Source organism: Zea mays, chromosome 2 (genome assembly GCF_902167145.1).
Source record: "Zea mays cultivar B73 chromosome 2, Zm-B73-REFERENCE-NAM-5.0, whole genome shotgun sequence".
Lineage (NCBI taxonomy): Eukaryota > Viridiplantae > Streptophyta > Magnoliopsida > Poales > Poaceae > Zea > Zea mays.
In genome coordinates, this window is record NC_050097.1 from 70449120 (window position 1) to 70460148 (window position 11029).

Genomic DNA, 11029 nt, shown 5'->3' on the forward strand with positions numbered 1-11029 from the left:
ACACTACATGTCCAATCCTGCCAGTTTCGTGTGCTCACAATCTCACATTGCATGAGCAGGTCATGACAGTTGGGCCTTTGTCTATGGCTTCCTTAGCTTTCTGGACAAGATCTCTTGCGGAATTGTCCTATTTGTCTTGGAATTGTACGAAGGTAAGTGATTCGAGATCGACAAAAATGTTCGAAATTTTGTGTTTTTTCTATTGGGAAGGCTGCAACTGATCGGGCGGGCGCAACACATCCTTCTTCCACTGCAGACATGAATGAGATGCAGTGAGACGAGGGGACACCGTGAGCAGGTACGAGATGGGCCTGATCCCCTCCTACTTCACCGTCCTCTCCTTGGTGGTCACATCCATTCTGAGGCTATAGGTCACCACTCCGAGAGCCACTGCAATGGAAGCCCCACTGCTTGTCTCACAAACTGAAGAAACCGGTGTCTATAAAATGCATAGATAAAATGGGGTTACACTGTTGTAGATTGGCTAGATAGAGATTTTAGATGATCTGAATCTAACTGTTTTCACTACATTAAGTTCTGAATCTAACTGTTTTCACTACATTATTGTTGTTTACCTTCGCATTTGGTTTAAAAAATGCTGGCGATATCTACTACGTTTGATGTTGTTGAGCGGACCTCAAAGGACAATAACAAGACACTACAGTAAGTATTTATTCTATTGTTCTAATTCATGGGAAATAAATTCAGCTTAGCCAATATGACAATAGACTAAATATGTATATGTCTTTCGTTCACTTTCCAAGGTGTAATTTGTACATGAATGATCATTCAGACATAAAAAATATGGCAAGTAATGGAATGAAGCAAGTTTCAGCTGTTGCTAACACACATTATTGATTCATTGTTGCAGGCGTACCTCGAATAACACCAGATGCCTCAACCTAGGCTCCTACAACTACCTTGGCTTTGCTGCAGCAGATGAGTACTGCACAACACGTGTTATTGAGTCTCTCAAGAAATACTCAGCAAGTACCTGCAGTGTTCGTGTCGATGGCGGTAGGATACATTATCAACATGCTTATATGTTTACAACTTTTTAAGAACAAAAACTACTAAATTGATCCCTTTCATCTCGTATTAGGTACGACCAAGCTTCACAATGAGCTGGAGGAGTTGCCTGCGCGTTTTGTTGGAAAGCCTGCTGCTATCCTATTTGGCATGTGTTATGTTACAAACTCTGCCATCATTCCATGCCTAATTGGAAAGGTTTGATCAACTGCTTATATGTTATGTATACATTTAACTAAAATTGTGGCTAAACTGAAGTAATCATTATTATATATAAATTGAGGTAATGATTGTTTATTTTACCTTTTTGCAACATTCGAGGGCGGACTGATAATTAGTGACTCTCTGAATCATAACTTAATTGTCAATCGCGTAAGAGGATCCGGTGCAACTGTTAGGGTTTTCCAACATAACTGTAAGTTGTTGTGAATTTCAATAATACAGATCAGCATTTGATCTCTCCTGTTCATAATGACTTACCATGGCAAATGTAATCTTACAGCCCCTGCTCATTTGGAAGAGGTCCTGAGAGAGCAGATAGCTGGTGGTCAACCATGGACACACAGACCATGGAAGAATATTATTGTCATTGTTGAGGGTATCTATAGCATGGAAGGGGAGCTGTGTAAACTCCCTGAGATTATAGTTGTCTCCAAGAAATACAAGGTCTTGAGAATTTTATTGTAATTAAGTTTGGCACATAAATTATTCTTTTTTGCTTCTCAGTCCATTGATAACCTTAACTGAGTGCAAAAAAGAGGGCTGGCCCTCAGGCCACCCATAACAGTCATATTCATTTACTCCATGTTCTGTCAAACAGGCCTACACATATCTGGATGAGGCCCATAGCATTGGTGCTGTTGGGCAGTCTAGCCGCGGTGTTTGTGAGCTCCTTGGGGTTGACCGAGCTGATGTAGATATAATGATGGGTACTTTTACCAAGTCTTTTGGATCATGTGGTGGATATATTGTCGCGTCAAATGTGCATACTACTGAAAGTGACTGTATTACACTATAGCACTTGGTAAGATTGCATTGAAGATTTGCTGATTCTTTTCACTATAACTTTTAGGAGATAATTCAGCACCTTAAACATAGTTGTCCGCCCCATCTGTATGCTACTTCCATGTCGCCACCAGGAGTCCAACATGTTATTTCTGCTATTAAAGTTATCCTTGGGGAGGATGGCTCCAATAGAGGTACTAAACCAGTTTCTTTAACACTTTTTGCCCTTTTCATTTGCAGCTGTGTTAATGTTCGATTAAATAATTCTTTTTTCCTTGTGATGTACTGAAGGTGCCCAAAAACTTGCTCGCGGATGTTCGATTAAATAATTCTTTTTTCCTTGTGATGTACTGAAGGTGCCCAAAAACTTGCTCGCATCCGCGAGAATAGTAATTTCTTCAGGTCAGAGCTCAAGAAGATGGGTTTTGAGGTTCTTGGTGACAATGACTCTCCTGTCATGCCCATAATGCTCTACAATCCAGCTAAGATTCCTGCATTCTCTAGGGAGTGCCTTAGACAAAAGGTTAGTAGTAGAGTTTGTCAGAATATTCTGAAGATCCAAATAGCACTATGCTTTTGGTATACTTTTAAAAAAATACTTTGTTTGAGAATTGTGGTGCTAATAGCAATCTGCATGTAGTCCATATCCATCATTATTTGCACCCACTGGTTTCGTTCTTCCTATCTGTCATGGTACTTATAAGATACTTATCGTTCAAGTTGCTGTTGTTACTGTTGTGTTTCCTGTGACACCTCTTCTTGCTAGGGCACGCATATGCATTTCTGCTTCACATACTAGGGAGGACCTGAATAAAGCCCTTGATGTGAGTGTTATAAATACTTCATTTTTATTCTAGGAGTCATAAATAAAGCCGAGCTGATGTGTTTCTTGTCTGTGCAACCCACTCTCAGGTTATCAGCAGAGTTGGCGACCTTGTGGGCATCAAATATTCCATGCAGAACCACCAAAGATTGCTGGAGCTGGTCATGATAAGTTGGAGTAGGAATCAACCCTTAGTTGCCCCATGAGTGATTGAAGTTGTTAGAATCCCCTGGAGTTGTCAACAAATCATTATGGAAAGAAGCACATATTGAGTCATTTCATTTGGATCTTGTCAATACACAAGAGTCCAGGATCCATCATATTAAGTGGACTACTGTTTGTTGATTGTACAACTATTCTTCCAATTGTGTATAACTGGTTGAAATTCAGTTGTTCTGTTGTTAATCCATTCCCAATATGTAATACAATTAGAGGCAATATAAACTTCGAGTAGAACATTACTGAGTTTCCCTTGCAGATCACTGACGACTATTGGTCTCTTGCTTTCATGTATTTTTTTACCTTTTGACATGGGATTAGTAGATGTCTCTCTACACTTTATATGAAGATAAGAATTATTTTTTATTCAGTGAATGTTATATGCGACCACTGATAATGTTTATGGGTAGAAGTAAGACAGTAAAAGTCATATATGATCCTGTCAAAAATATGATTAGTCACTGACGACTATTGGTCTCTTGCTTTAATGTATTTTTTTTACCTTTTGACATGGGATTAGTAGATGTCTCTCTACACTTTATATGAAGATAAGAATTATTTTTTATTCAGTGAATGTTATATGCGACCACTGACAATGTTTATGGGTAGAAGTAAGACAGTAAGAGTCATATATGATCCTGTCAAAAATATGATTAGTTAATATGATAGCGCTCACCGTCCATCTACTGTGATTGTAACAGTTGAATGCAAGTAGTATAAGGTTGTCTCCAGCAGCTGCTCTATATCATCCTCTATTTTAAACTAGGTAGGTGCTCGTGCGATGCCACGAAACATAAATTGCGAACCTCCAATGGACTTCATTTGAGACAAGTGATGCCCAAGAAAATAGGGGTAAACGAACACAGCTATCACTTGCATTACTTGCCCTATGCGCAAAAGAATCTGACACAGCTATCACCCATGAAGATTTTCGGTTAACTTGTGGAATCGAACTTCATTTGAGACAAGACAACAATACCAGTGTTGAGCTTGTCACTCGGCCATGGCACACACGAGAACACGGGATGATCAAGTAAGAACTGAACAGAATGCACTAATACAAAAGGCTGGCTTGTGTTCGCTTCCTTGCTCCACAGGAAGCATAGCTGATATATAAATCGAGATTTATGTTCCGTGGCATCGCACGGGCACCTACCTATAGACCCTAAAAAGCTTCTATTTAGATCGAAGGCCCCCGCACCCAAATCAAGCAGAGGCAGGCAGGCAGGCGTCCGAAACAAATCACAGAATCCTACCGGCGCAACCGAGACATTTGGCCTCACTGTGATCCATGGCCGCCACGACGACGGTGCGGCTCCTCCTCACTCTCGCCGGTGCGGGGCCAACATGCTTCGCTCACTCGATGTCGGGGGCGCCTAGGCGACGAATGAGAACGTGACTATGGACCTCGACATGTCCAGCTTCATTGCTTGCCTCCAGGCCTAACCAAAGTCATTCATGGCCGTCGAGTTCTTTGCCCACTAGTCGGACCTCGTCTCTAACTTCGTCCATTCGTCCTTATTTCCCTTTTAATTCCCGTTGATATGGTGCGGCTGGGCTCCTTCCAAATCGTTCTATTTAGATCAAAGGCCCTCGCATCCAAATCAAGCAGAGGTAGGGCCAGTCCTGGGGGGCAGGGTGTGCGGCCGCCGTGGCCCCTCAAGCTATAGGGCCCCGAAGTATATACTGAGTATATTATATGCTATGATTTTTTAGTAATTAGTTTTAGTTTAGTCACTATTTAGTAGTCTGTTTGTTAACTGTTCGTTAGCTACAACTTGTTAGAAATCTAAAAAACGAATCGATGAGCCTGCCTGAGTCTTAAGAGGAAACAAATCGTTGCAGACTGCTAATACGACACGATAGTGCACTGAGTCCATGTTTGTTAAATGCACATACCCATACTGAATAATGTACTAGTCTTTGTATTATATATGTGTATATTTTCAAATCTCACAGATTAATGATTGATCATTGATTATTCTATATAGAGTTCAAAAGTTAGATTTTTTTGTCCTAAACTCTTATCTTACCTTGGCACCAAGTGATTAAAAGTCCAAGATAAGAGATTTTCGGATGGAGTATTGTCTAATATAGGAATTTTCGAGCATGTCAAAGAGGTGAATTGTTATCCAAATGTCTCTATTGCATATCAAATCTTATTTATTGTGTATGTGACTGTTCCATTTGTTAGAAAAAAGCTTTTCAAAACTAAATTATTGAAAAACTATTTGAGATCTACAATTATGTGTTCATAAGTTTCTATATACAAGTACATATTATACATATACACACATAAAGAGAAAAGGGGGGGTCTCTATATTAGCTTTCGCTCAGGGCCCCAAAAATACCAGGACCGGCCCTGAGCAGAGGACGTCGGTGGCCGACCGATTCACGATCAGTGAGGGCTCTCTTCGGCATAAGTGGCCACAGTGGAGCACCTTCGATCTTGGGAGTGTTCTAGGAATGACTTGGCTTGACCCATAGCAGTGTGGCGCACCCTGGCCACTGCATTCAGTGGGCAGCCTAGACACGCGCGCCCGATGGTGACTGCTCAGGCGCTATGTGGCGATGGAGACGGCAGAAGAAAGCCTTCACCATGCGTGCACGAACATGGAGAAGGGGTCGGTAGGGTCGACTGGGGCGGAAGATATACAACTATAAAGCGCTGGTTTTCTAATATTTTATAGAATAATTTTTGTACCATTGCAATTCATGGTTATTGTACTAGTTATAGATATTATGGGGTGGATTAAGGCCAGGCGCTATATGCACTACTGGATTTCAGCTCTTTGTTGAGTGTCCAAACACTCGGTAAAGGTCTTTTTACGCTCGGCGAAGCCTTTGCCGAGTGTTACACTCGATAAAGAATACTCGACAAACATTTTATGGGCAAAGGACTCTTTGCCAAGTGTTTTTTCAGGCTTTTCGGATGTCTCGACAAAGAAAATCACCCAGCAAATTAAGAATCGTAAAATCCCTTAAAAAGCAAAACAAAATTTTAAATTAGGAACAACCTGCTTAAGTAAACTTGTAGCCCAAGTGTAGCTCTACAAGTTTGCTACAGTGACCACCATAGAAATACCTTTAGATCAGAAGTTACAATAGCCCAAAGTTGGCTATCTTACATTATTTTCAGCAATCCAACCCTGAGTTCAAAACTGAATTTTTCCAAATTACTCCAATTTTTCCTATACAACTTGGAAGTCTCTACACATGAAAGTTGTTTACTTTTCCAAGCCATACAACTTTGGTATATAGACTTCTATTAAATTCTCACTATATTTTAAATTCCTCTTTTGGGCTAATTTAGGGTTTCCATTGGGATTGTTTTTCTCCAACAATCACTCAACCTTTGATCCCTCACTTTTAAAAGTAAAGTTATTCTTTGCTCTAAGATCCAACTTTGATACATAGATCTCATGGCTAAAGCATTTTTAGCTTAAGTGTGGTTTGCTTTCACTTGATCTCCCACTAGTCCTCAAACTTCTATGGCTCACAACAACATAACACTCTACATTTGTTTTGAAATTTTAGACCTAGTAAACGCACTCTAGTTGTATCAAGCAAGATGATGCTTATGCATATGATGACATGCCAAGATTTTAGTTCTTGTAACACCAGGGGTGTTACACAATCACTTAATAGTTCAAAACTCAAAGTTCACATTCACTACATTGTTCACACCATTCAACACCCACACAACATCATCTAGCTATAATTGTCAATGGAATTGCAAATAAAGGTTACAACTTCATGACTATCTATTGCCCTGAATATCTAACGAACTCCCCAATCTTCCTTCGATATTTTGATTGCAACATGAAGTATTTTGCCTGTGAAACCATGATCTAAAAGTTTTTAGTACACTTGTCCATATTCATTAGACCATTACAAATATCAAATGCCATTTTGTTGTCTTCTTAGAGCAACCTAGCAAATTTGACCAATTCATGATTTCATGTTGGACTACTAGGTATATCGGGCATCTTCAACCTCTTTGTGTTCATCGATGAACCAGTTGGGACGACCAGAGATTCTTGGACAACATCGTGCTTGACATAACGGAACACATCTAGCCATGTACTCACATTGTCTGTAAGTTGTTCCTTTCCTTCCTACATTGAAAATGACAATTGTAACAGGTCCAAAGAAAAAAATAATTTTCAGATTATAATATGGATTCCACTATTACTAGATGATCTTTGACTCTCTTTTCCATTTGCTCAATATAGCCCCTTAATTAATCTTGAGTCAACGTTTCTGCCCAACTACATGATTTTAACCATTTATAGTACAGGAATGTCAGTAGCTCTCCACAAATCATCTACTCCACAACAAAAACTCTGATTATAGAGATCAACACAGATTTTCTTTTGCATCTACATTAGTTCACTGCACATAAGAAAAGAAACATACTTCATATAGGAATTGTAGCATCCCAAAAATTCAAATCCTGAAATGTTCTCAAACTTGCTCTAAATTCAAAATGAATTTTAAATTTCGTTTCAAAATGTTTGTTTGCAAGTTGATATCAACAAATAAAATATAGTGGTATATATTATCTCCAAAATCCTCCTCAAAATATCCTACAAATATTTCTCCAGTGATCCCCCTCAAATTCTTTCCAGAAATACTGCCCAGATATTTCTCCACTAATCCCCCTCAAATTCTTTCCAGAAGTACTGCCCAAATATTCCACTGATATATCTCCAAGTATTTTCCTCCTGAGAAATACCTTCAGAATCATTTTCAATTCCCCACAAATATTTTCTTCATAACTTTCCTCATGCTCACACGTATACGTATGCCTCCGGTGTCATACGTTGAGCTCTACACTAATCCATGCTAATCTCCCCACTAATCCTCTCATCCTCCCACTAATCCTCTCATCCCTCCCCCTAATCCCCCCACCATGGCTATAAATAGAGGGGCAAGGGCCTCCTCTCATCCCACCCCAAGCCATTTCATGACAACTCTCTCCACTCCCCCCCACACGCCCACTTCACCTCCCACACAAGCACACACTAGCACAAGGATTGTTCGGTCGTTCTTCGATCGTTCGTCCCCCTGTTCTTAGTTTGTTCATTCGTTCGTCCGACCGTTCGTTCGATCGTTCATGGTTCGTTCGTCCGATCGTTCGTTCGTCCAAATAATCTTTTTCCTGTCGTTATGCTGCCGAAATTCCGATCGTTCGTTCGTTCGATCATTCGATCATTCATCGTTCTTTTATAGTTCCTATTCATCATTCATCGTTCGTTCAAAGTCCCTATTCATCATTCTACCAGATAATCTTTGTCCTATCGTTATGCTGTCGAAATTCCGATCGTTCGTTCGTTCGATCATTCGACCGTTCATCGTTCGTTCATAGTTCCTATTCATCATTCATCGTTCGTTCATAGTTCCTATTCATCGTTCGTTCATAGTCCCTATTCATCGTTCTTCCACATAATCTTTGTCCTGCCGTTATGCTACCGAAATTTCGATCGTTCGTTCGTCCGATCATTCGATCGTTCGTCCATTCGTTCATAGTTCCTATTCATCATTCGTTCATCATCACTATTCATCGTCCATCGTTCGTTCATACAACTATTCACCATCACTATTCACCGACACTATTCACAAACATTATTATTCATCGATGATACCTATGGTAACTTTTTCATCGTTACTATTCATCATTACTATTCATCGTTACTATTCATCCATCATCCGGTCACCCCAAATTTCAACTACTCATCCATCATATTGTCCAGCCCACCTAAGACCAGCCAGACCCATATTCCAGTCATACGAACTCCGGTGACTGTGATTTTCCTTCCAGTAGGGAACTTCCCATCTGGTCACCCATCCCAGGTTTCTCCAAGTTGAGCATGCTTAACTTTGAGATTCCTTTGAACCAGGCTTCCAAACTCAGATTCTAATAATTCTTGTTTCTAAATTCTTATCAAACTATTCCCTATCCAACCATGTCATCCCTTAAGCATGGTTCATATTCCAGAAAACTCCCAAAATACTCTTGTCACATATTCTGCCTATAACTCTCCTGTTCATACTAAGTCAGACGATTCATTCGTCACTATTCTCACCAACAGTGAACTTCACTGTGCTACACCACATACATCCGGCTATAAATACACCCAGCTACCCTCTCCCTCTCCACACACACTCCACACCCTCAGCCAAGGCAAACACCCCACCCACTCAGTTACTCCGCTCTGGCGGCTACACGCATAGTATCGCTTCGCCTCCAGTCCACCCTCCTCGTAAGCACCTCCGCTCCGCCACCAGTAATATCTCAACACCACATGACACAGATTCTGCTCAAGACTCTACCCATCCATATATTGCTATTCTGACCACTATACTAAATATTTGTTGATATACTTGCTGGTTTGTATGTTTGCTTATTCATGTTGCATAGTTATCGGAGCGTTTGTGTCGTCTCGTGGAGGCCAGATCTGCAAGTCTACGCTAGGCAATGGAGCTAGAAGCCAGTTCCACGAGCTCCCCTTTCCCCTTCGCCGGATAAGCACGACAAGCTCACTGGATCCCTTTGATGCATAAATTACCTATGTTTTACAACCACAACCCTCAGCCTGTTATTTTATGCATGATATGATTTTGAGACAAGTTATTGTGGCCACCCAGCCACTTGCCGCAATCAATCCTTGATATATTTGTTACAAATGATTTGAGAAAAGGTGTGAGTTTTCAAAAGAAAATGCTTTTCAAAATGTGTATGATGAAGGGTTTTCACCCTCATCACCTTTGAGTAGGGATGATCAGGGACTCCCTGGTTTAGGGGAGGGCCTAAGGTGATGGCTCAGCTGGTTTAGGTGTGAGCAGAAGGATTGTCCCCTCACATAAGGACCAGTTTGTCATCCTTCACTACATGTACTCATGATAAGTACAACCACTCGAGACTGTATGGGCAGTCACTCAATCTGAACTCGTACGGTCCAAACCCCAGGGTTATGAAGGCTGAGGAGCACCGGGAGGATAAGGAGGGGGAATGTTTTGTCCGGTTTGGACATGGCAGTGGCCTGACTCCTGATATAACCGTTAAGGTAAGGACGTGCGAGGAAAGAAAGAGATTCGATTTCGTGTCTCACTAGCTATGAGATCGCAGAGCCGGACTAGTGGGTAAAGTGTACACCTCTGTGCAGAGTTTGAAAACCTATTCGAATAGTCTGTGTCCACTGGTATGGACGAGTCTGGTGTGGTATGGCAATTAGTGTTTTGTTTTCAAAAAAAGAGATGATTTTGAGAAAAGTGGTTTTTAAAAGGTCCGGCGGTTGAGTCGTGAGCTATGGTGGACGGGAAGTCCAGTAGCTATTTTTGAAAATGAAAACCAGTGGGAAACTGCTGAGATACTTGGATGGTTTAGTCCAGGGGATTTTATTCTAATATTGAAAAACTTCCTGCTCCTTTGGGAGAGGATGCGCTTTGAAAAATACAAAATGTTTTACAAAACAACCGTGCATAAAATATTGTTGTTTCTGCAAAATATCCTGAGCTCCACATATTCCATGCATTATATCTGATTTCCCCATTCCGCGGGTGAAGGTGGGCTGTTGAGTACGTTTGTACTCACCCTTGCTTATTTGTTGTTTTTCAGAAAAGGAGATCGGGTAAGAGTTACGACTGTTCCCAACCTTGCCTATGGCTGTTGGACCGCTGATTTGCTTCGCTGCGTATATCGGGCTGCTTCAGCCCCACTCTGATGATATGTCCCGAGTTGTGGACCAACTCTTAAAGTTGTTCGCCACCTTTATAGGTTTGTCTCATTTAAGCAGATCTGGAACTATCTAATGTAAAAATGTGTTTACTAGCCTCCTGGGACTAGTAATTGTATCACATTTGAGTCCCAGAGGATTGGGGACGCTTCAGGTGGTATCAGAGTTGTTAGGTTGGCCGCAGGACGTAACCCTTTTCCTGATCCAAAAGTTT

General features: G+C 40.9%; 1 protein-coding gene across 1 annotated transcript; it reads left to right on the plus strand.

The window, feature by feature from the left end:
* Positions 1–595: 595 nt before the first annotated feature.
* Positions 596–3446, plus strand: LOC103648713 (long chain base biosynthesis protein 2a). The gene is given in 11 exon segments (XM_020548891.3): positions 596–663; positions 872–1017; positions 1103–1227; positions 1351–1444; positions 1532–1695; positions 1850–2011; positions 2102–2228; positions 2391–2561; positions 2755–2858; positions 2947–2983; positions 2986–3446. Coding segments are annotated over 11 exon segments (1251 nt in total). The 3' UTR covers positions 3039–3446.
* Positions 3447–11029: the final 7583 nt, after the last annotated feature.